The sequence below is a fragment of the Salmo trutta genome, chromosome 10 (assembly GCF_901001165.1).
Source record: "Salmo trutta chromosome 10, fSalTru1.1, whole genome shotgun sequence".
Classification (NCBI taxonomy): domain Eukaryota; kingdom Metazoa; phylum Chordata; class Actinopteri; order Salmoniformes; family Salmonidae; genus Salmo; species Salmo trutta.
Window position 1 is genome coordinate 12,150,945 of NC_042966.1, and position 26,758 is coordinate 12,177,702.

The 26,758-nt window shown below is 42.4% G+C and overlaps 1 protein-coding gene and 1 long non-coding RNA gene across 3 annotated transcripts; both read right to left on the reverse strand.

Moving 5' to 3' along the window:
• Positions 1-401: 401 nt before the first annotated feature.
• LOC115201126 (serine protease HTRA1B-like) lies at positions 402-26,173 on the reverse strand. 2 transcript variants are annotated; one of them, XM_029764441.1, is made up of 9 exons: positions 25,509-26,173; positions 14,227-14,326; positions 13,004-13,208; positions 3,389-3,583; positions 3,157-3,249; positions 2,678-2,792; positions 2,145-2,202; positions 1,953-2,048; positions 402-913 (listed from the first exon to the last, which is right to left on the reverse strand). In XM_029764441.1, the coding sequence occupies exons 1-9, from the start codon at positions 25,963-25,965 to the stop codon at positions 745-747; spliced, it is 1,488 nt and encodes a 495-aa protein (XP_029620301.1). In that variant the 5' UTR covers positions 25,966-26,173; the 3' UTR covers positions 402-744. The 2 variants fall into 2 exon arrangements, with proteins under 2 accessions (XP_029620301.1, XP_029620302.1); XM_029764442.1 differs by having other exon boundaries at positions 3,157-3,189; positions 25,509-26,172.
• LOC115201127 (uncharacterized) lies at positions 7,488-8,941 on the reverse strand. The gene is made up of 2 exons (XR_003879692.1): positions 8,153-8,941; positions 7,488-7,885 (listed from the first exon to the last, which is right to left on the reverse strand). It is a non-coding gene; the product is annotated as an uncharacterized LOC115201127 (long non-coding RNA).
• Positions 26,174-26,758: the final 585 nt, after the last annotated feature.

Sequence of the window (26,758 nt, forward strand, 5' to 3'; positions counted from 1 at the left end):
TGTAATGGGAGTACAACACATCGAGGAGTCTAAAATGTATTTCCAATATGCTTCTCATTCAGGCAAAACTGGCAAGGCAAGGCTCATGGTACTGTAAGAGTGGAAGCTGGAGTTGATTATCATTGATTAGTAATGTCTGACCTGTGTCTAGAAATTCCTTTCTGTACATCCAATCCCCTAGGGTTGGACCTTAGCAGTATTCTTCTCCCCTATTGGCTGAGCAATGGCATACAGGCGGTCCAGCTCCCAAACCATACAGAGGGAGCAGCCAGACAGTGTGTAGAGCAGCCAAGCTGGATGTGTACGTTGGGTTATTGTGTGACTTTACAAGATGTGTATAGTTCAACTGTCAACATTCATGAAGTCAGAGTTAGGATTTTCAGAACAGTAACGAACACCACTTTTCTTTCAAAATCTTTTATTCCCTCTGTGAAATTGTCGTCAAAACATATCCAGAGAAATGCAATTAAAATACAATTTAAAAAAAACATCATATCAACAGCAACAAAAACAACTACAAAACTACGGTAATCTGTGACACCCACTTTTCTATCTGATTGAGGTGGGTTCTCTGTGTAAGGAGGTTAGTAGAGTATAAAACAAACATGATGGCAATAATCAGTTTCACTGAGAGCGAAGGGCACCTGTAGTTACAGGTTCTATGGTAGGGTGTGGATCCAGACACACAACCGGTTTAAGTCCGTGGTTTTAAACACTGAGAACCAGCTCGTGGTTGCTGAGAGGTCAAGGGTCAATGTCCTCGGGGACGACGGTGAGCATGATGTCCTCGTTCCCCCGCCGGACCACCATTCGCAGCGTGTCGTCCCTCTTGATAGAGCTGCTGACATCACTGGCCGAGGTAATTCGCTGGCTGTTGATGGTGATTATGACGTCACTCTCCTGCAGGCCACCTCTGTGGAGAGGAGAGAGGAGTTAGGAGCATGTAGCAACAAAGAAAACGTGCTTTACTGATATAAAGTAGTGTACGTAAGACTCTCTAAGAAGTGTATACCATTAGGTTTCAACCCACAGAATATAAATAGGCCCTCATACATCTGTGAGGAAAGAGTTAAATGAACTTACAAAGGCAGTAACATTCTTTTTAGACACTGTGAGAAACAAAATCTGACCATAGTCTATGAAAAATCGAAGCGCCCTCGTTACCACAAATACCCATCAGTCAAAAGGAAAGCCATTAATTTCCTTCAGTGGGAGACTGCTGCCTCAGCACAAATTATTTTATGTGGCCACAAAAAAATATACAAAGACAGTGCATTCTGTAGGACTGAGTAACCTAGATAGACTGCCCTATCATGCTGTTTATGTGGTCATGAAATGCTAATTCATTGTGCTATGAGTCCAGTCTATTTTTAAGACCAAAGGACAATGAACTCCAAGCAACCTTTCTGAGACTAAAAGAGACTACAGACGCATGCTTCCTATCCGAAACAGTTTGTGCTTATAGTATGACAATTTGTAATGTTTTGTTCATTTTGGTCTTCCGCAAGATTTCTTTCAGGTGTTGGTGCACACAAAACATTTTCTCAAGGCAAGACAAAGCTCGGGAGCCGAAGCCTACACCCTGTCGTCGGTCAATGGTCAACAGTGGAAATGTGTTTGTTGTAATTCAACGATTGTTGACTCATTTTAACACACATTTTTTTCACTTGAGAAATATTGCACCAAAAATCTTAGATGTAAAATTGAACGACTAAGGTCTCCTCTGCAAAAATGTCAAAATAAATGACAGATTTCTGACTACGGCATCTCAAGATGGACAAACAGCGCCAGCCGAACCGAAGCATGCGGAAGCCTTTAGCCAACTACCAAAGGAGTCCTCAAATGCCCCTGTCCTAATCGAAGGTCACGGACTTTAACTGTTGGCTCATGTTTGTACTGATTTGAGTCGGTCCACAGACTTCTGGTTCAGTTTTCAGTAAACTACTACTTACGTCTCAGCTGGTGTTTTTGGGATGACCTCGATGACATATGCCCCTGAGGTAACATCAGGGAAGTCTGATGTTCTCTCCTTCAGCTCCTTTGCAAGCCTGTGACCAATGAAAATAGAGAGATAAGTGTTTAATGTGCCACAGGTATTTGGAAGAATTGAATTCACAAGATGAACCTGGCTGGCTGAAACTTACGTTGGAGTGAGAGTCATCATCCTCACACCGATATACTTCTTCTTTGGTAACAATCTACCTAAAGAAAAGAGGATAAATACTACATAAGCATTATCAAGATGATAAACATCGAACATGTAATATGCAGTACCTGATCAAAGCCACGGGTGTGAACCTTTAGATAGGTCTAGCACAATATTCGTATCGTCGTCTAACCGACAATTACGGACAATAACCGTAAAAGTACAAATAAGTTGTCATAATCGTCTTAATACATGCATTTTTATGAGTGGGGGGTTTCAACTTTATTTTCAAGTAGATAGAAATAACCCAATAGCAGTCTAAACCATTTGTTTTTTTAAACGGGGGTGTCACCAACGCTGAGTTGTATTCATTAGGTATGTCGTAGGTCATTTTCAAATGTGCATTAACGTATGACGCATTACAAGCTCAAAACCTTTTTTCCACAAAAAAAAGACAATTATGACAACACCTTTGGCAATTTAAATGACAATGAATTGTTACCTAAATATCCGTAATCGTCACAGCCCTACCTTTAGATTGTCTGCCGTGGGACTCTGCCAAGAACTGACGGATCTTGTCTGAGGGGATGGCGAAGGAGATTCCTGCTGTCACCTTCAGTGTGTTGATCCCAATCACCTCTCCGTCCTGAAGACAGAAACAACACACACACACACACACACACCTGGTCTCTTAGTCTAGTCCCACTTTCACTCTAACAGCTAATTTAGCTCCACTGATATGTATTAAATATCACGTTTTCGAATAAAACCTACTAAACACTGCTTTTGAGGAAACATAGGTCTTTACTTATGTGAATAAAAACAATGGTGCTATCGCTAAATGCTGTAACGTGTAACTGCTTGCCAAGGTTTACATATGGATTCATAGAGCCTTATCTATGGCCCTTCGGAGGCGTCTTTATTCAAATACATCCTCCAGACGTCTCATAGATTTACATGAAACATATTCTAAGAGATGCAATCCCTATCAATAACAAATGATATCTTACCAGATTGACCAGGGGTCCGCCAGAGTTCCCATACTGAAAAGGAACAGCATTCAGGTTAAAGGGATGATCAGATGGTAGATCTACACTTCCTTCCTGTGTAATGGGGAAAATAAGGAGGAGCTACTGTTGGGCGTTCCACAACTATATGCCCTGTGCTGATATAGATCACAGCTGTGTGTGTGTGTGTGTGTGTGTGTGTGTGTGTGTGTGTGTGTGTGTGTGTATCACTCACGTTGATGATAGCGTCCGTCTGGATGTATTCCATATCAGAGTTCCTCAGGCCTAGCTCCTTGCCTCCTCTTTGGGTGGTGCTGACGATACCTGTGGTGACCGTGTTCTGCAGGGAGAAGGGGCTGCCGATGGCCACAACAAACTCACCAGGCCTCAGGTCAGCTGAACGACCCAGCAGCAGCACCGGCAGTTTCATCTAAACAAAGGGACACAGGACTCAGATCAGTCAAGATGTTCACATAGATTTATCCTGTGATCGTTACAAAAAACGGGGACAAAGAAACATATTGCAGGTAGAAATGTACTGTGCGTTCTGAACAGAAACAATGCGTACGGTATCTACGGTAACAAGACCACCCCTCTTTGGAGACACACCTGAAGTGCCTTTGCTACATTCTGTTTGTTTATGTACCACAGAAATAGCCCAGCGCCAGTTGAAATGCATATGGGGAGTCAACATAAAGTCCCACAAAAATATATCGAAAGGAAGTTGTGATGCCTGAAGCTATGATATGCCATGACGTCGGCATACTCTGCATGCTTTCTGAAAACATATCAAGGCAGTGAACTACCACTTCATCCATCTCAATGACAATCTGCAATAGACAAAATCCATCAACAATGACCGGAGAATGTATTGGATTTCTATGGTTGGATCTATGGTAGGTTGTGGCTAGGTTACACCAGACCTTGATATTAATAGGAGAGGACAGGGCAGCGGGGTCAGGGAACGTTGCGATGAGGATACAGTCACAGTATATGAGGAGAGTGACCATTGCCGCCCCCCCCGACACCCTGGGCTCAGTGCTCCAGGAATCCAGACCTGACATCCAGACCTGACACAGGAATAGCAGGCCGCTCCCTGGCCGACAGCCCTAAGCACTCTACCAGACGGGCTGGAAGTCGGATAAACGAACACATTCCAGGAAGGGGGTCAGGTGGATGGAATGGGACTGGGAGGAATGGCTTTTGGCACATGGTGACATGTCTGCCAATGTGTCTTTCTGCCACTCATCTGTCACACTGTCACACTTACTGGGTTACAGAGCCTAGGATTTTCTTTTACATACACACAGTGGGATAATACTATAGTACTACTATAAGAGTACTATAATACTACTGTATATTTGTAGTTGGGCAGTTTTGTCTCTGTTGTTGTTACACACATACTGTAAGATACCGTACACACACAGTCATACACCATCTAGCACAGGCCATCTTAGTGAAGTATTATCATACACAAGGCTGGAATCTGAGTTTCCTGTGGGATGCACTGCGGATGTGGCCTGGCCATCACTTGATCAAGATTCCACTTACTAAACATTTCCTAGTAATTCCTCAAATGAGCGTAGGGAGTCCATGAAATCAGTAGATGACAAGAAACAAAATGACAGTATTACACTTTAGATCCAGCCAGGTATAGATCAGGACAATAGAACTCCCAAGCTAATGGCATCAGAATACAAGTTTGAAAAGATACAGTATCTCAGGATTATATCTACCTCCGGAGGCAAACAACTCATGTATAGTACAGTATCATGCGCTATATACTTCAATCTGCAGAGTCTTAAGGTATGTGGTGCATATCACTCTAGTCTAGTGAGGACGATGGCTTTGAGTGCCACTGTTTTCTCCAGGCAGTGAGAGACAGACTGACAGACAGGAAGTGTTTTGCAATCCACGGTGTTGTACTCACAGATGCATTATCAGATCACGCGTCTCCCCTCCTCCATCCCCCTCCAACCCTTCCATCCCCCTCCAACCCTTCCACCCCCCTCCACCCTCCTCCATCATCCTCCTTCATCCGCTTGAGACAGCTGGTCCCCCCCCCCAGTCCCAACAAGCACCCAACGCAATGAACTCAATCCACCCACACACCAGTCTAACTGTGAAGACGTGCAGAGGCACGCCTCTCGCAAACATCCTGTAAAATACCCTCCATGTACTGTACGGAATTACCTTGGAAAATAAAATAATTGCTGCGGTTGTGAGATGCAATTATGAAATATTTGCTAGCAAGGTGAGTGGGAGGCTACACATGGTCTGTATTTGGTTCTGTCTCAAATTACACCCTATTCCCTATAGTGCCAATAGGGCTCTGGTCAAAAGTAGTGCACTATATAGCGAATGCAGGGATGCAGGGCAGGAAAACTACTTGCCTGTCCTTGAGTATTAAATTGAGTAACAGGACCCAAGACTTATCGCTGGTGCACATTTGCATTTTTTCCTAACGATTTTGAGCTCCCTTGTTAGTAGGGGACCTCGGTCAACTCTCAGTGACTGGGATTACATTTGCTGCTGAGTCTGATACAGTGCCAGTGTGGAATGGTGAGAGACAGGTCTGTGTGTGCCAGTGGAAATGACCAGGCTGTCAGGGGGGTCAAGGGGGGTCAGGGGACAATGGCTAGGCTGTAGGGGGCTGCGGGGGGAGTGTCAGATATGGAAGTTTTCTGCAGAAAGAGAGCCATTAGTCAATGCTGCTGTCTGTTGCTGCTAAGGTGATTGACGAGGCACCTGTTGGCAAAGTGTTTGTGTGTTTGTGTGTGAGCTTGGTCTGTCAGGCCTGGACGTGTTTGTGTTTGTATCTATGTGTCTGGACCTGAGCCAATGGGGACTGAAAAGTCAGACCACCAACAGAGTTACTGTAGATAGATTTGCTCAGGGCTGATTAATGCTGAAATTAAATATAAAAGACACAATTAAGCAATAAGGCACCTCGGGGGTGTAGTATATGGCCAATATACCACGGCTAAGGGCTGTTCTTATGCACGATGCAACTCGCATTGCCTGGATACAGCCCTTAGCCGTGGTATATTGGCCATATACTGTACCACAAACCCCCAAGGTGCCTTATTGCAATTATAAACTGGTTACCAATGTAATTAGAGCAGTAAAAATAAATGTTTTGTCATACCCATGGTATACTGTCTGATATACCACGGCTGTCAGCCAATCAGCATTCAGGGCTCGAACCACCCAGTTTATAATATACTATAAATCATAGACTACAGGACTGTGATTGCCAATAAAAGCAAAGAGTGTTATACACATACAGTAAATCCAGAACTGCATGTTAAATACTGTCTATCGTCAAATTGTTTGCAAACATTCCAAAAAGTACATTTTGAAAAGCAGCTTGTGTTTCCATTTGGGATGAACAACACAATAAAGCTGTCAAAGAGGTAGTATACACCCTGTTTTATCCCAGATGTACCAGCCTGTATTCAAGGTCAATCACACATCCTTTTGGAAAACTCATTCTGCTACTGCTACGTTCTCCTGCCAGGAAAGGGAGGACCTTACTTTTCCTCCCTTCTCATAATTACTTCTAGCCGTGCGCACTCACATACACAAGTACGCGCTCATGTTATGGACGTCAGATTGCTTGCTTAGCGAGTACCACTTCCACCGCCAATGCGGTTCATACCTGGTTCGAACTCGGGACCTCTGCTTTGCTAACACACGTGACTGCCCTCCTTGACCATGTTCCAACAGGTTGAGCCAATCAAAAGGCCACAATTAGATGGCTCCATCTGCGACATTTCAAGCTAGCTGTGGAGTGAGCTTACAGTACGTTCTTAAGTCCGTTACACATGCAAACACAGTCCATTGTCAGACTTTATCAGAGACAAATGATAAGAAACTCTTCAGAAGTGGATTTATGATGTCGAAACTTGCTGTTGCAAACCACATAAAAAGTCACAAGCTATTGAGCAGCATCCAGGAGTTAGCCAGGGGCCTGAGAGGATTCACAACAAGGTGGCACTGAAAGAAGCCTGCAATGATCCAGACACACCCCTCAAACATGCACACACACACACACACACACACACACACACACACACACACACACACACACACACACACACACACACACACACACACACACACACACACACACACACACACACACACACACACACACACACACGCACGCACGCAAGTGCACACTCTACACAATATTCTGTCTCTGCTTGCATATGGGCCAGCAGAGACTCTTTTATCTGCTAAGGCCACAGCTGAGTGTACAGTGTTCCCACAGCCCCCCTCTCTCTCTCCTTGTGTGGCTCTCCAGTCTGGCAAACACCTTTTCCACTTCCTCTAGTGTAAAAACCCTTCCTGTCCCCAGGCAGGAGCTGTTCTTCACATTGAGACAATCATGCATGGTGAGAGAGAAGGCTTCCTCTGAAAATAAGATTGAAGTCTGTCATAACTCTATTAGTCGACAGGACCCGTCTGTGACTGACCTGGACAAGGTTCCTAAGGGGTTACGCCGGTCTGGCTGTCACCTGTCTGAGGAAAGCCAAATGGGAAAATGGCCTAACTTTAAGAAATGGGGCCATCGTACTTGATAGTGTGTTTTCTTTGACTGGTTCCTTTCTGGCACCGACCATAGCAAGGATGAGCATCTGAAGTGATTCATCATTTCCCTTCTTTCTGCTGATGTGATCTTTCCTCAAACCAACTTTCAACCGATGACAAATGCTCTCTGAGGCTGCTGAAATGGGGAAAAACAAACACACACACTCACACACTTATATAACCCATTCCAATAAAGCTTCATCAATGCCAGATTTTGACTAGAATGTCAATTTTCAGTCCAGGCAGATGGAAAAGCCTGTGACTGGCTGTTCCTAGATCAGGAGCAAGGTCAGTAAATCATATGCAAACACTCAGACTCTGGGATTACGTTTTCAGGACCTGACTCTATTTGTTGCTCTCAACTGTTTGTTGCTATGGACTTAGCCGTTCTAGACAAACTTACCATGTCACTTTTTCTTTCCAGTTAATAAGATATACAGCAAATCCCTCCAGACAATGTCACTGAGGACTTAACAGTACTACACAAAATCTCCCAGAGATTTGCAATCGGGGAATATTTTTTCCTGAAATCTTCATCTCCCTGAGGGTGCAACACAGCCCCAAAGGCATCATTCAGAGCCAAGAGAGAAACACAAGCCTGGGAATGCCAGCGTCCGGCGGAGGCATGTATTGGGAGGTCTTTCATCTCTGTTCCACACCACTAGAGCTTGCCTCTCTTGTGTCTAACAGACTCCAGTCCAGTTGAATGACACATATGTTACAAATGTCCTCTTAAGTAGAGTGCAGGCTTTACCCTGGTTTCGAAGTCTTACCGCACGCCATGGAGAGAGATGGATGTTAAGGGCTCCACATGAGATGGACAAGACAGAACCCCTGAAAGAATCATCACTCCGACTGAGTGATGACTTTGTTGATGCCAGTGTCACAACTAAAAAATATTCCATCTCTCTCTTTGAACTTGTTTGATTGGCACAAATTGACTAGGTGGATAAAACCACAGGTATGAAGAATCTGCCTATGGGCTGGGATGGGCTGGGCCCTCCTCTTCTCTGTGGTTTGGATTAGTCATGGTCGAATAGAAAACATGTGCTGGCGCACATCCAGAGAAAATGATTTGATGTAAACACCCAGTCATTTATTTGGTAACTCACCAACGTTTCGGCATCACCGTGCCTTAGAATTACTGGGAGTTTATACATAGAGTGTGCAACTCTATTCTTTTTTATAGCTTATTGGAAAAAGTGTAGCAGGATAAAGACAACATCTGCTGGATGGAGAGACAACTGTATGGTAGAGGTTTAACAGCTGTTTAGTTTACCTAAAACTTGTTTACTTTATCCATGTTTTCGATTGATTCACCATACTCCGGCATCTGTGTGGGGCTGTTGAGACAACTCTGTCTCTGTCAAGAAGATTCAACAAAGTTTCTCAACATGTCTGTAAAATCTCTCATTGACATCAATGAATGATTGATGTGAAAACTCTTGTTACGTAACGCACGCAAACTTCAAGTTAGAATTCAGGCTGTCATTGTCAACAGTAGCAGTGTAATAGAGGGTTAACTCTGGCCACAGAGTTGGACAGAATCTCTTTGCTTACCAGCGGAAACAAGCTCTTCGTAACCATTATCCAACATTAATGCATACAGTAATAAGCCTCCACCTGTGACCCACATGGCACCAGGATCTTCCTCTTTACAGTACATCTGACTACTCAATGGCCTTCATATAAACAGATCTGGTTTATTTGAGGCTATTTCAGGTGAAGATCACACCTCTTAAGGATCAGACCCTTTTTTTCAATTTGCGCCTAAAATGACATACCCAAATCTAACTGCCTGTAGCTCAGGACCTGAAGCAAGGATATGTATATTATTGGTACCATTTGAAAGCAAACACTTTGAAGTTTGTGGAAATGTGAAATGAATGTAGGAGAATATAACACATTAGATCTGTTCCATCATCTTTGAAATGCAAGAGAAAGGCCATAGTCCATTATTCCAGTTTAGGCGCAATTTAGCAGTGTGTGTGCAAAGTTTTAGACTGATCCAATGATCCATTGTATCCCTGTTAAAAATGTTGTATCATGTCTGCCAAAATGTGCTTAATTGGTTTACTGATACATTTTCATGTTCATAACTGTGCACTCTCCTCAAACAATAGCATGGTATTCTTTCACTGTAATAGCCACTGTAAATTGGACAGTGCAGTTAGATTAACAGCGATCCTGTAAAGGTTTTAAAAGGTTTTAAGAGGGAAAGGTTTTAAGAGGGAAATTGTAGAAGGGTCCTTTGACAGATGTGAAGCAGTGGTATAGCATGTACTGCTACTGCACAGAGAGCTCAAGGCAGTTCATTCAGTATGATGGGTAATGCCCTCCAGATGGTGGTTATGTAGCACAGTTAGGAACCTTATCCTCCTGGATGCAGGAAGCATGGCCCCAGGAAATGTTCTGTACTGTACAGATATGGGGAAAGGAAAAGGTCAGTTGAGGGCCCCTACAATTATATGTTAATGTAGATGTTTGATTAATGAGCATGGTAACAATATACTCTAATGGATGCAGTTCTTTGACATCATCCAAGCTTGATGGCATTGAGGGAATAAAATCAATGGCCCTTTGTGCCCATAGAATCCATGTTGGACGATTACCAAATCTAGACTAGAATTTCTGCTGAACAAAGACACCGCGCAGACATGAAGAACGGAAGGATTTTCAAAAAGTGCAAACTTTTATGATGGTAAGAGGGTATAATATTGGTCGAGGCGTCTTGCAGAAGACGAAGTACTAGACTACAAGGGAGATACTACATCGCAGGTCTGTTTTTGTGTGAAATGTCTTCCAATGACACAGCGCAGAAGATCACATGAACCACATAAAAACCCAGCCACCACAACAACAGAGAGCCATAGCCAGAAAAACAAAGGCTTCTCTTGTTGTGTGGACTATGATTAACCATGGCACTAGTGTAGTTTGACAGAACCGTACACAGCATTTGGAAGTGACTCATCCATAGGAATTCACTTAGTGACATTTAAACATGGACACATTTCCCCAACCAGTATTTATTATAGGCTGCTTGATGTTCGTTCTTTCCTTAGGAATGAGTAACTTTGGCAAGGTTCCCTGTAACCTTATGTACTGTACCTATCTGTCCTCTATAGAAAACTTCAACAGTACAACAGCTATCAACTCTATCACGTAACAGTCTATTCACGATACATGTTTTCCCTCTGATATCAGCCTTAGCGCCACTCTCCTGCCTATCTAACCTCTGTCCCACTGTGGTCATGTATTAAGATTAGTGAACATCCTCAGCCGAGTCCCAAGGGCCATAATTATACAGTGTGCAGATAGCATCACTGAAAATATTTATGCATTTCCGGAAAACATGTTTCATCATTGTCAATAGGCTATGCAATGGAGGACTATAATTTGTGCTAAAGAGGATCAGTTGTTTAACACTGATGTTCAGGCTTCCTCTAAAGTTCACGGAGACTGAGACATGTACAGGATTTACAGTGCCTTGCAAAAGTATTCATCCCCTTGCCGTTTTTCCTATTTTGTTACATTACAACCTGTAATTTAAATGGATTTTTATTTGGATTTCATGTAATGGACATACACAAAATAGTAAAAATTGGTGAAGTGAAATGAAAAAAAGAACTTGTTTAAAAAAATGTAAAGAAATTAAAAACGGAAAAGGGGTGCGTGCATATGTATTCACCCCCATTGCTATGAAGCCCCTAAATAAGATATGGTGCAACCAATTACCTTCAGAAGTCACATGATTAATTAAATAAAGTCCACCTGTGTGCAATCTAAGTGTCACATGATCTGTCACATGATCTCAGTATATATACACCTATTCTGAAAGGCCCCAGAGTCTGCAACACCACTAAGCAAGGGGCACCACCAAGCAAGTGGCACCATGAAGACCAAGGAGCTCTCCAAACAGGTCAGGGACAAAGTTGTGGAGAAGTACAGATCAGGGATGGGTTATCATTTTTTTTCTCGAAACTTTGAACATCCCATGGAGCACCATTAAATACATTATTAAAAAATGGAAAGAATATGGCACCACAACAAACCTGCTAAGAGAGGGCCACCCACCAAAACTCATGGATCAGGCAAGGAGGGCGTTAATCAGAGAGGCAACAAAGAGACAAAAGATAACCCTGAAGGAGCTGCAAAGCTCCACAGTGGAGATTGGAGTATCTGTACATAGGACCACTGTAAGCCGTACACTCCACAGAGCTGGGCTTTGCGGAAGTGGCCAGAAAAAAGTCATTGCTTAAAGAAAAAAATAAGCAAACACATTCGCCAAAAGGCATGTGGGAGACTCCCCAAACATATGGAAGAAGGAACTCTAAAATTTATATTTTTGGCCATCAAGGAAAACGCTATGTCTGGCACAAACCCAACACCTCTCATCACCCCGAGAACACCATCCCCACAGTGAAGCATGGTGGTGGCAGCATCATGCTGTGGGGATGTTTTTCATCGGCAAGGACTGGGAAACTGGTCAGAATTGAAGGAATGATGGATGGCGCTAAATACAGGGAAATTCTTGAGGGAAACCTGTTTCAGTCTTCCAGAGATTTGAGACTGGGACGGAGGTTCACCTTCCAGCAGGAGAATAACCCTAAGCATACTGCTAAAACAACACTTGAGTGTTGGAGGGCGGTAGCGTGTGCTAGCAAGGCTAAAAACAGTAAATTACATCTAATTCATAGCATAAAAAGACCCTCTTGCTCTTGAATGTTTTTCACCGTTTTTACAATAAATAATGTACGTTGCTGAGGCGCCCTATATCAACAATCCCACAATGCTAATATATTAAACCTGGCCTGCTCCAAGAATGTTATGAAGACCATTTTTTCATGCAGGAATTTGTCGGCCATAAATAAATGAATCCCGTCTGTGTTGGCAGATGAAAGACTATCTAAAAAAGACTTATCTTAGACGTATTTGTCTACTCCATTAATAGCCGCTCTTAATCTCTCCATTGCATTCTTGTTCTCTGGCATCATCTCAGAGAAAGAGATGGAGAGGGAGAGGGTAAGTGCGCGAGTGAGATCAAGATGGCGAGCTTGATAGGGAAGGAGGGAGTTAAAGAGAGAGAGAAAAGCGAAGTTGAGGTAAGTCGCTCTGGATAAGAGTGTCTGCTAAATGAAGTACATGTAAATGTAAAATGTAAACAGAAGAGCTTGTAAAAAAAATAACAAATAAGCACCAGTGAATTCAGAGATGGCTGGAGAAGAGAGGCATCGAGAGAGGTAACAAGCCATACCGGGGTGTCGATCTTGATGAGGGCAATGTCTGCCTTCTCGTCCACGTCTGTGATCTTGGCGTCGAAGGTGGCGCCACTCTTCAGCTCCACCTTCACCCGGTGCTTATTGGCCACCACGTGGGCGTTGGTCACAATCAAGCCGTCCTCTGACACCACGAAGCCAGACCCGCTGGCCACCGCCACCTCACGCTTAGAGAACACCATCCTGGGGAGTGGACAGACAGGAGACAGAGTGTGAGACAGGAGGACAGAGGGTGAGACAGGGAGACACAGGGTGAGACAAAGAGTGAAGGTGAGACAGGGGGACAGAGGGTGAGAGAGGGAGCCAGCGGGTGAGACAGAGAGATAAGGTGAGACGGGGGGACAGAGGGTGAGACAGGGAGCCAGCGGGTGAGACAGAGACACAAGGTGAGATGGGGGACAGAGGGTGAGACAGGGAGACAGCGGGTGAGACAGGGAGACAAGGTGAGACAGGGGGACAGAGGGTGAGACGGGGAAACGGGGCAACAGGGAAGCATTATTCATCTGTTTGCACCTAAAACACATACAAGTAGAAGAACTGTTCTGAAAAATGTGTAAGTCCACATGTTCATGAGGAGACCACATGCTACTACTGCCAAACATACACCGGGATTTTGCTCACGGCAATTCCTCTTGAAGATCACTTGAACAAATGACCTGATGACGTGTTTATTGACAGGAGGGCCGGGGAGCATATTTGTCTCCTTATGGCTCCAACAGGATCCACTTTGTCAGGCTGACAACTATGTACACAGCTGTGCAAGGCAGGAGATCTGACCTGACATCTACAGTACTAAATATAGGTATTTATTTGTCTAACACTCCCTCCACCTCAATATAATTGCTTAGGGTAATAGTTGGTAACTTTGTTGTCATAAGTTTTACTGGGAAAAACAGCATCAGATACCTGAGCCCGTATTCACAAAGTGTCTCAGAGTATAGCAGGGCTGATCTAGGATATGTTGTGACTTTTAAATGATAATGAATAAGGAACGGAGGACCTAATCATTCGAACTTGGAGACGCTTTATGAATTTGGCCCAGATACCTGTAAATCTGCTGTGGTCAGTGTGTGTGTGTGTGTGTGTGTGTGTGTGTGTGTGTGTGTGTGTGTGTGTGTGTGTGTGTGTGTGTGTGTGTGTGTGTGTGTGTGTGTGTGTGTGTGTGTGTGTCGGTGTGTGTGTGTAGAGGGGAGGTCCTTACTTGCGGTACAGTTCAATATGAACCACAGCGGGAGCGATCTTCTCCACCACATCAGCGATGAAGTTATATCTGTGGCGCAGACTGTCTGGATTCTCCTGGCCTGAGAAAAAAATCCAGAAACACACTATTAACAAATCATCAAATACATACAGGGGAATTAGTTCAGGGTTATACTATGTTGCCACAAGCCCTGATATGATAGGGTATCTCATACAAGCCCTGAAATTTCTATGGGGAAAATGATTATTTTGGCTTGGAAAGGACCAGTCCACTGTATCTATCTGTATAAAATGTTTGTTCAAAGTCTGAGCACTAAACTATATATACATATACACTTCATTCAGAAAGTATTTAGACCCCTTAACTGTTTCCACATTTTGTTATGTTACAGCCTCATTCTAAAATGTATTAAATACATCATTTTCCTCATCAATCTACACACAACACCCCATAATGACAAAGCGAAAAAAGGTTTTTATAAATGTTTGCACATTTATAAAAAAAAATATATATAGAAATACCTTATTTACATAAGTATTCAGACCCTTTGCTATGCGACTCGAAATTGAGCTCAGGTGCATCCTATTTCCATTGATCATCCTTGAGATGTTTCTCCAACTTGATTGGAGTCCACCTGTGGTAAATTCAATTGATTGGACATGATTTGGAAAGGCACACACCTGTCTATAGAAGGTCCCACAGTTGACAGTGCATGTCAGAGAAAAAACCAAGCCATGGGGTTGAAGGAATTGTCCGTAGAACTCCGAGACAGGATTGTGTCCCTACTGTGAAGCATGGTGGTGGCAGCATCATGCTGTGGGGATGTTTTTCAGTGGCAGGGACTGGGAGACTAGCCAGGATCGAGGGAAAGATGAACGGAGCAAAGTACAGAGAGATCTGTGATGAAAAGCTTGCTCCAGAGCGCTCAGGACCTCAAACTGGGGCGAAGGTTCACTTTCAAACAGGACAACAACCCTAAGCACACAGCCAAGACAACTCAGGAATGGCTTTGGTACAAGTCTCTGAATGTCCTTGAGTGTTCCAGCCAGAGCCTGGACTTGAACCCGATCGATCATCTCTGGAGAGACTTGAAAATAGCTGTGCAGCGACGCTCCCCATCCAAACTGACAGAGCTGGAGAGGATCTGCAGAGAAGAATGTGAGAAACTCCCCAAATACAGGTGTGCCAACTTTGTAGCGTCATACCCAAGAAGTCTCGAGACTCTAATCGCTGACAAAGGTGCTTCAACAAGGTACGGAGTAAAGGGTCTGAATACTTATTGAAATTTGACATTTCAGTTTTACATTTTAATTTTTTTTATAAATTTGCAAGAAATTCTAAAAACCTGTTTTTGCTTTGTCATTATGGGGTATTGTGTGTAAATTGATGAGGAAAAAACACTATTTAATCAATTTTAGAATAAGGCTGTAATGTAAGACAATGTGGAAAAAGTCAAGACATGAATACTTTCCGAATCTATATATGTATACAGCACCAGTCAAAAGTTTGGACACGCCTGCTCATTCAAGGGTTTTTCTTTATTTTAACTACTTTCTACATTGTAGAATAATAGTGAAGACATCTAAACTATGAAATAACACATATGGAATCATGTAGTAACCAAAAAAGTGTTAAACATATCAAAACATATTTTATATCCTATATTCTTTAAAGTAGCCACCATTTGCCTTGATGCAGCTTTGCACACTCTTGGCATTCTCACAGCCAGTCACCTGGAAGTCACCTGTAATGCATTTCAATTAACAGGTGCGCCTTGTTAAAAGTTAATTAGTGGAATTTCTTTCCTTCTTAATTAAGCTCTCTAGGGTAGGGGGCAGTATTTTCACATCCGGATAAAAAAACGTACCCGATTTAATCTGGTTATTACTACTGCCCAGAAACTAGAATATGCATATAATTGTTTGATTTGGATAGAAAACACCCTAAAGTTTCTAAAACTGTTTGAATGGTGTCTGTGAGTATAACAGAACACATATGGCAGGCCAAAACCTGAGAAGATTCTGTACAGGAAGTGCCCTCTCTGACCATTTCTTGGCCTTCTATACTCTCTTTATCGAAAACAGAGGATCTCTGCTGTAACGTGACACTTTCTAAGGCTCCCATAGGCTCTCAGAAGGCGCCAGAACGTTGAATGATGACTTTGCAGCCCCTGCCTGAAAAACAGTACCGCATTTGGATAGTGGTCGATCTGAGAACAATGAGACGGGTGCGTGCGTGCATGTGAAGAGTCCATTTTAGATTTTCAGTCTTTGAACGAAAAAGAAGTCTCCCGGTCGGAATATTATCGCTATTTTACGAGAAAAATCGCATAAAAATTGATTTTAAACAGCGTTTGACATGCTTCGAAGTACGGTAATGGAATATTTTGAATTTTTTTGTCACGATACGCGTCCGCGCGTCACCGTTCGGATAGTGTCTTGAACGCAAGAACAAAACAGAGGATATTTGAACATAACTATGGATTATTTTGAACCAAAACAACATTTGTGGATGAAGTAGAAGTCCTGGAAGTGCATTCTGACGAAGAACAGCAAAGGTAATCCAATTTTTCTTATAGTAAATCTGAGTTTGGTGAGTGCCAAACTTGGTGGGTGTCAAAATAGCTAGCCTGTGATGGCCGGGCTATCTACTCAGAATATTGCAAAATGTGCTTTCACCGAAAAGCTATTTTAAAATCGGACACCGCGATTGCATAAAGGAGTTCTGTATCTATAATTCTTAAAATAATTGTTATGTTTTTAGTGAACGTTTATCGTGAGTAATTTAGTAAATTCACCAGAAGTTTTCGGTATGTTTGCTAGTTCTGAACGTCACATGCTAATGTAAAAAGCTGGTTTTTTATATAAATATGAACTTCATTGAACAAAACATACATGTATTGTATAACATAATGTCCTAGGAGTGTCATCTGATGAAGATCATCAAAGGTTAGTGCTGCATTTAGCTGTGGTTTTGGTTTTTGTGACATTATATGCTAGCTTGAAAAATGGGTGTGTGATTATTTCTGGCTGGGTACTCTGCTGACATAATCTAATGTTTTGCTTTCGTTGTAAAGCCTTTTTGAAATTGGACGATGTGGTTAGATTAACGAGAGTCTTGTCTTTAAAATGGTGTAAAATAGTCATATGTTTGAGAAATTGAAGTAATAGCATTTCTAAGGTATTTGAATATCCCGCCACTCGATTCCACTGGCTGTTGACTATGTGGGACGATTTCGTCCCACGTACCCTAGAGAGGTTAATGCATTTTAGTCAATCAGTTGTGTTGTGACAAGGTAGGGGTGGTATACAGAAGACAACCCTATTTGGTAAAAGACCAAGTCCATATTATGGCAAGAACAGCTCAAATAAGCAATGAGAAATGACAGTCCATCATTACTTTAAGACATGAAGGTCAGTCAATCTGGAAAATTTCAAAAAGTTTCTTCGAGTTCAGTCGCAAAAACCATCAAGCGCTGTGATGAAAATGGCTCTCATGAGGACCGCCACAGGAAAGGAAGACCCAGACTCCGCTGCAGAGGATAAATTCATTAGAGTTAACTGCACCTCAGATTGCAGCCCAAATAAATGCTTCACAGAGGTCAATTAACAGACACATCTCAACATCAACTGTTCAGAGGAGACTGCGTGAATCAGGCCTTCATGGTCGAATTGCTGCAAAGAAACCACTACTAAAGGACACCAATAAGAAGAAGAGACTTGCTTGGGCCAAGAAACACGAGCAATGGACATTAGACTGATAGAAATCTGTCATTTGGTCAGATGAGTCTAAATTTGAGATTTTTGTTCCAACTGCTGTGTCTTTATGAGACACAGAGTAGGTGAACGGAGGATCTCTGCATGTGTGGTTCCCACCATGAAGCATGGAGGAGAAGGTCTGATGGTGAGGGGGTGCTTTGCTGATGACAGTGTCTGTGATTTATTTAGAATTCAAGGTTTGGGATGAGTTGGACCACAGAGTGAAGGAAAATCAGCCAACAAGTGCTCAGCATATATGGGAACTCCTTCAAGACTGCTGGAAAAGCATTGCAGGTGAAGCTGGTTGAGAGAATGCCAAGTGTGTGCAGAGCTGCATCAAGGAAAAGGGTGGCTACTTTAAAGAAGCTAGAATATAAAATATATTTTGATTTGTTTAACACTTTTTGGTTACTACATGATTCCATATGTGTTATTTCATAGTGTTGATGTCTTCACTATTATTCTACAATGAAAAACCCTTGAATGAGTGGCGTGTCCAAACTTTTGACTGGTACTGTATATACAGTTGTAGTCGGAAGTTTACACACACCTTAGCCAAATACATTTAATCTCCGTTTTTCACAATTCCTGACATTTAATCCCAGTAAACATTCCCTGTCTTAGTTAATTTAGGATCAACACTTTATTTTAAGAATGTGAAATGTTTAATAGAATAATAGTAGAGAGAATTATTTATTTCAGCTTTTATTTCTTTCATCACATTCCCAGTGGGTCAGAAGTTTACATACACTCAATTAGTATTTGGTAGCATTGCATTTAAATTGTTTAACTCGGGTCAAACGTTTCGGGTCGCCTTCCACAAGCTTCCCACAATAAGTTGGGTGAATTTTGGCCCATTCCTCCTGACAGAGCTGGTGTAACTGAGTCAGGTTTGTAGGCCTCCTTGCTCGCACATGCTTTTTCAGTTCTGCCCACACATTTTCTATTGGACTGAGGTCAGGGCTTTGTGATGGCTGCTCCAATACCTTGACTTTCTTGCCCTTAAGCCATTTTGCCACAACTTTGGAAGCATGCTTGGGGTCATTGTCCATTTGGAAGACCCATTTGCGACCAAGCTTTAACTTCCTGACCGATGTCTTGAGATGTTGCTTCAATATATCCACATAATTTTCCTACCTCATGATGCCATCTATTTTGTGAAGTGCACCAGTCCCTCCTGCAGCAAAGCACCCCCACAACATGAAGCTGCCACCCCCGTGCTTCACGGTTGGGATGGTGTTCTTCGGCTTGCAAGCCTGAACCTTTTTCCTCCAAAACATAACGAATGTCATTATGGCCAAACAGTTTCACCAGACCAGAGGACATTTCTCCAAATGTACGATCTTTGTCGCCATGTGCACTTGCAAACTGTAGTCTGACTTTTTTATGGCGGTTTTGGAGCAGTGGCTTCTTCCTTGCTGAGCGGCCTTACAGGTTATGTCGATATAGGACTCATTTTACTGTGGATATAGATACTTTTGTACCTGTTTCCTCCAGCATCTTCCCAAGGTCCTTTGCTGTTGTTCTGGGATTGATTTTCACTTTTCGCACCAAAGTACGTTGATCTCTAGAAGACAGAAACGTGTCTCCTCCTGAGCGGTATGATAGCTGCGTGGTCCCATGGTGTTTATACTTGCATACTATTGTTTGTACAGATGAATGTGGTACCTTCAGGCGTCAGGTCTTGGCTGATTTCTTTAGATTTTCCCAAGATGTCAAGCAAAGAGGCACTGAGTTTGAAGGTAGGCCTTGAAATACATCCACAGGTACATCTTCAATTGACTCAAATGATATCAATTAGCCTATCAGAAGCTTCTAAAGTCATGACATCATTTTCTGGAATTTTTCAAGCTGTTTAAAGGCACAGTCAATTTAGTGTATGTAAACTTCTGACCCACTGGAATTGTGATACAGTGAATTATAAGTGAAATAATCTCTGTAAACAATTGTTGGAATAATTACTTGTGTCATGCACAAACTAGTTTGTTAACAAGAAATTTGTGGAGTTGTTGAAAAACGAGTTTTAATGACTCCAACCTAAGTGTATGTAAACTTCCAACTTCAACTGTATACCCTATACTGTATACTCTACAATACATAAGAGATAATCAACAGGGGCTATGCGTTCTCTGGAAAATAATGCATTAAGTGGAAGGTGTGTTCCACGACGCGCTAGTGGAGTGGAACTGACCTTCCATTATTTTCCAGAGAACACACTGAGCCTGGTAAAAATGTGTTCAACATCCACTGAAATAGGTAGCAAGTTTACTAGATAGCTACAGTAGTTGCCATGGTAACCAAACAAACAGACTTGCTATTTTAGCTAACCAAACCATCAGTCTTGGCTTGCCATTATGAAAATCGAAATCAACCAATTATGTTTTCAATTCGAATTTTGCTGTAAAAAGCAGCTCAAACATAGAACACGTAAGAATGAACTGTAGCTATTGAATTATACCATGCAAATATATTGTGCATTATAGGGAAATAATGCACGCTCTACAATGCCTTTCAAGCCAATCAGAAACAAGTATTCAACAATGCCATGGTATAAACGTTTATAAACAACCGTTAAACAACTTCTTAAGGCTAGGGGGCACTATTTTCACGTCCGGATGAAAAGTGTGCCCAAAGTAAATTGCCTGCTACTCAGGCCCAGAAGGATATGCATATAATTGGTAGATTTGGATAGAAAACACTGTAAAGTTTCTAAAACTGTTAAAATTATGTCTGTGAGTATAACAGAACCTATTTGGCAGGTGAAACCCTGAGGACAAACCATCCAGGATTCTTTTTTTTTTAGGTCACTCTCTTTTCAATGGGTTTTCCATGTGGATCTAGATTTCTAAGGCACTTGCTTGCAGTTCCTATCGCTTCCACTAGATGTCAACAGTCTTTAGAAATTGGTTGATGTTTTTTCTTTGAGTAATGAAGAAGTATGGCTGTTCAGAACGAGGGTCAAGTCTAGTGTACTGTTGTTGTTGGGGCGCACAACCTGAAAGCTCGCTCCAATTTGTTTTCATCCTGTATTGAACACAGTTTATTCCGTCTTACATTTTATCGATGATTTATGTTTAAAAATACCTAAAGTTGGATTATGAAAGTTGTTTGAAATGTTTGGATCAAGTTTACAGGTAACTATATTAGATACTTTGTAGTCATGTTGCGCGAGTTGGAACCGGTGTATTTTCTGAAACAAACGCGCAAAATAAATTGACATTTTGGAGATATAACGACAGAATTTATCGAACAAAAGGACCATTTGTGATGTTTAATGTACATATTGGAGTGCCAACAGAAGAAGATCTTCAAAGGTAAGACATGAATTATATCGTTATTTCTGACTTTTGTGTCACGCCTGGCGGGTTGAAATGTGATTTTCATCTGTTTATTTGATGGGGCGCTGTCCTCAGATAATAGCACGGTTTGCTTTCGCCGTAAAGCCTTTTTGAAATCTGACACTGTGGCTGGATTAACAAGAAGTTCATCTTTAAACCGATGTTTAACACTTGTATGATTCATCAATTATTATTATGAGTATTTCTGTTTTTGAATTTGGCGCGCTGCTATTTCACTGGGTGTTGTCAAATCAATCCCGTTAATGGGATTGGCACGCGAAGGGATTACTAAGAAGTTTTTAAGAGCGCATTCGGCCTCCTATCATCACTATACTGTATAATCAACTCTATTGATAACATCCACAAGGGTAGTGTGAGTGACAGAATCCAGATCAATCTGAAATAGGGAAATTGGAAGATCCGCTTTGAGGCTCGATATTGTACAGCATGGTCAGTCTTCTGATCTCCTCACTGAGCTTATAAAACTCAGGAAGTGACTCAAATCTGAACTTGTATAACCATTACACTTTATTTTAACTTGCGCAACTTTGGTTAGGAAACAGCTGCAGTGCGTGAAAAACATCTGCAATTACCCCTTTTTCTTTGGTTATTCATCTCTTCCACTTGGATCTGTGTCGGTCCAGTTAACGAATATCTCTAGGCCTATACTCCATTTCCTCTTTCTAATAAATAGCACCTTTCCAACCCACCTCGCAAACTGATGAAAGAGTTCTTTTAAAACCCCTATTTGGTGTGGTTTGATCTCACACAACCTATGATAGGCTAAACATAATGCACTGCAGATGGGCTGAACTGGGCTGGACTGAGCTCTCCCAATCACCCCCAACCACAACAACAGGGACAGTCACACTGACACCTACACTCTTAGAAAAAAGGGTTACAAAAGGGTTCTTCGGGCTGTAACCATAGGAGAGGGAGAACTCTTTTTGGTTCCACGCAGAAGCATTTTGGATTCCATGTAGAACCCTCTGTGGAAAGGGTCCTACAAGGAACCCAAAGCGTTTCTACCTGGAACCAAAATGGTTCTACATGGAACCAAAAATAATTCTTCAAAGGGTTCTCTTATGGGGACAGCCAAAGAACCCTTTTAGGTTCTAAATAGCACTAGATTGAGCCAGACACCATGCTGGATAATGCGTAGACATTCTCCTTGCTCTGCATTGTGGTGTATTAGCCTCTGGCAACATGGTGTCCATCCAACAGGTCCTAACAGTTCCATTAATATGATCTCAGTCTAAGGAGTTTCACAGACCTAAAAACAATTCCCTCGACCCGACCTGCAGATAGAGACATGCACTCTGGCATGCCATGCAAAACGGCCTTTAATCAAATCACATAAAAAGACCTCAGATTTTATAAAAGATCAAAGAATATGCTGTAAATGGAGGACTTTCTTAATCACTAACAGTCACGCCATCTCTTTGGTGCACTGAAATCCTACACCATGATTGAACAGAGACACACAGGCAGGTTGGGAAATAGATATACAGAAGTCGTTTTGTGGCATGTTAATTTGACTCCAATTAGCTAAACATAATGGAATTATCATCCATATATTATAAACATATTTTGTGGATGATATGCGAGAGAAATCAGAAAACTCTTGACACACACGCGCTCGAGAACAGACTCACACACACACACACACACACACACACACACACACACACACACACACACACACACACACACCAAATTTAAATTGTATCACATAGCGAGAGAAAATAATATCCCACTACCCTTACAGATGTGAGTATCTCCTAGCAGATCTCTTGAATATAGGGCATGGCTAGTCTATTCTTGCCCACTGAAATGCCCATCAGTTATACTGTATGACACTGACACTTGGCTTGGCTGGCTGTCTGGCCGCATGGGTCCCTCTCATATCACACTCTCTGAGTGAAGTGAGAACATAGAAAGACAGAGGCTGGCAGGAAGGGTAATTGTAATGACCTAATACTGTAGATATGGTCTAAGACAACTGTGTGGAATAAATCCTCAACAAGTTATTTTTCATTTCCAACTGTTAGCATGATTGAGGGATTTCTTGCAGAATCTGTGGGTCTATTGAAATACTACCACGTTTCGCAATAGATCAAAACCTCTGCCGGGCTAACTTAGTGCCCTCGTCCTTGAAACAACGCTGGTCGATCAGTCAATCAGTCACCCATCCATCCCCGCCCATTCATGTGACCAGCGTGTTCATGCCTGCACATGTGCATTCTAATCAAGCATCCACTGTTATTCCCATGGTGCTCTTGACATCACTGGTTTATCCGTTTTTCCATGCGGAAGCTGCCCCTCTCCCTCTACTGAATGCACTGAGTAGCAGGCTGCATTTCAGTCTGGATCCTCTGACTACCTTCAGATCAACCTTCAGCTCTTCAGAGTCTGGGCGATGGTCTTTCACTGTCCGATGGTCTGTCACAGCGATCTCCATCGTGTCACTCAAACCGAGAACAGAGCATCATCAAGAGAAATAAATAAAGAGGTATTAACTAAGTATTAGTTAACTTAGCTTACCAATTAAATAAAACAAACTAAACCAATTTGATTTGAACCAACTAAATCGGTTGTGTTCAAAACATGTTATGGTAGGAGATTTCATTCACATTTCTTTCCGTTCAAAAGGTATTAAGTCACCAGCCCAGTGAACTTTCTACCTACAGTGTTTCGTTGATCTTGCATCCACGCCTGTCAGTCACACGTACTGCATATGCGAAACGAGTCACCTCATGAAGAAATGGGTTGACAAAACATGGCTCTATGACTGTAGAATTTAACCTAGATCTGGATCCATCTGGTAGGAGTTATACAATCTACTGACTCCATGAGGACCAGATGCTATGACATCACCGGTGGAAGCAGCTCATGTAATAGCTTGTGACTCGGAGACCTTCCAGATCTTTGGCTTGGCTGAAACTCCCGGAGACCTCACTCAGCTCTGAGCGGTCTTGTGCTCGGTTATTGAGTGAAACAGCTATTTTTGGGGTGGTGAGGTAAACTCATATCAAGGTAAGCCAGTCCTCTGACCTGAAGGGGGGAAACAAGAGTCCCAGAATCTGGGACGGAGTTTTGTGTTCAAAAGTCAGGGGAGGGAGGAGAAGGAGGAGGAAGAGGATGAAAAGGAGGGGGAGGAGGAGGAGGGAGTGAAGAATGGGGAGCAGGAGTTGGACACTCAAATGTTCAGACAGGGGCTAAAATGAGCTGAGATTTCACCTTCTTGTGCTCTGTAGACTGTCTAATCTGATAGGGCTCAAGTTATAACAGAGAGGCTCTACTGTAGCAGAAAACGAACTGCCACAAAATGATCTAGGTGTGAATGGTGTGTTCACAGCTGTGTGTGTGTGTGTGTGTGTGTGTGTGTGTGTGTGTGTGTGTGTGTGTGTGTGTGTGTGTGTGTGTGTGTGTGTGTGTGTGTGTGTGTGTGTGTGTGTGTGTGTGTGTGTGTGTGTGTGTGTGTGTTTTCGATATATATACCTCAAGGCCAAGCATCACAACTATATACATCGGCAGAAAGCCAGTATTTATTTACACTGCATACACCAAGTTCCCAAGAAAGTCCGATTTCAACAGGTTTTGACCCTGAAGTGCTGAGAGCTGATGTTTGCAGCCAGCTTTGTGCCAACTCAGATCAAACTATCTGCATGTGGAGCCCTACAAGTCACTTAATAAGTCAAAACAGCCATGAAGGCACACCACTGAAATGTCAATCAAACTGCATTAAAATGTATTATGAACCAACAACTTAAGATATTTTTTAGACATGATATCATTAACATCACATATCTCCTTGTGAAAAACATTTAAACACACTAAAGCTCTGTCTAGTTTGACTGGTAGGCTACTGTTAAATGTCTTGGGTGTGATTGTGATACATTCTGACAAACTGGCTCTACCACTGGGTCCAAACTGCTCTACGCCACAGTAAAACAGATCCCTTTGAACCTTCATATTTACAGTCATTTCATTTAATTTCTTTGCAACATATTATTTAGGGAGCATAATTTACCGCAATTCACTGGATAATATCTCCATTTGGTTTAGGCCTACACCTTTTACACGTTATGGTTTTACGCACAATATCGTACATGCTTGCTGATGGGTCTACCAAAACAAACAGTGATTTTGATACATTATGTTGAATTCCAACATTGACACATACCTTTGCTACAGGTTCCTCTCTGTATGAAGATGACCGGTGGCTGCTGAAGCTTCAGAGCCCGGTTACTCAATCTCTTCAGTTCGCAGATGTTTCGGTAGGACACCCCGTCACTGCCGCACACCGGGTCCGCAACTTTGCAGACGCACACACCGTTTACGCCCCGACGCCTTACTGTGGCGGACACCCCAATTCCGTCCGATATCGAGCAGTCCATGCCCTCTCCGCACTCCGGGTCCCCTAGTCTCCCCGTGCCGCCGCACAACTCACCTTCTCCGTGCGCACAGACCGGACAGCAGTCGCATTGGTCAAGGATGTCGCCGGCCAAACAGTCCACAGGGATCGGGGGACATAGAAATTTGTCACATTTATCTGGACAGCCGATGACATATCGCTTGGCTCTTGACTCACAAACTAAAGGAGCAAGAATAAAAGTTGCGCAGAAGACGGACCAAAACATTGTTAAATATTAAAGTATCTAAAAATGTACAAAGTTGCCAAAAAAAACGACTCTTAAAACTTTACGACTTGCTACAAAAATATGTTTGATCTGCATAAATAAACGTTGCATACATTTGCAAATAAATGTCAGACGCTTTTCACTAAAATGAGCTTTGTTGGTCTACTGCTGTCAGTCAACAAAGATGCTCCAACTCTCTCTGTGAGGCTCCAGAGTTTATAAAGGCAACTGGCACGTTGTGGCAATATAAACAAGACAGGCGATTGGTGGACTCTTCTGATGTGCAGAGGGTGCAGCATGCATGCCTTCTCCACCCACCCCCTTACAAACACAATGCCAGAGTGTTACTGAGTTCATCTCAAACTGCTTATACTGTTCTATGTACCTATAGGATACATTGCTTCATTCAGTTGAGCAAAGAAAATATGTCAAAACACTTTTGCTCTTGTAGTAGCATAAGCCCTTCAATTTCCACTGTGTATAATTGAGTAGGCCTACTATAGATTAAATTACCGCACTGGACAAGGCCTAATTATTGTTGTGCTGCAAGTAAAAGATGCCAGAAGCAACTGCATGCCTGTTGATCATTGACTTTTCCATTGCCAGACTATCAATGTTAAACAAACTGGTTACGTGAAACAAAAGCCACCATATGTTTGGTGCAGTTGTAAAGAAAATGTATAAAATCCTCTGAAGTTGAATTTACAGCAGGAAAAGTGATGAATTGAATTGAATGCAAAGGTTATCGTAGTTCAGTTTAAACGTTCAGGGTTGCAGCCCTTTGTTTTTGGGG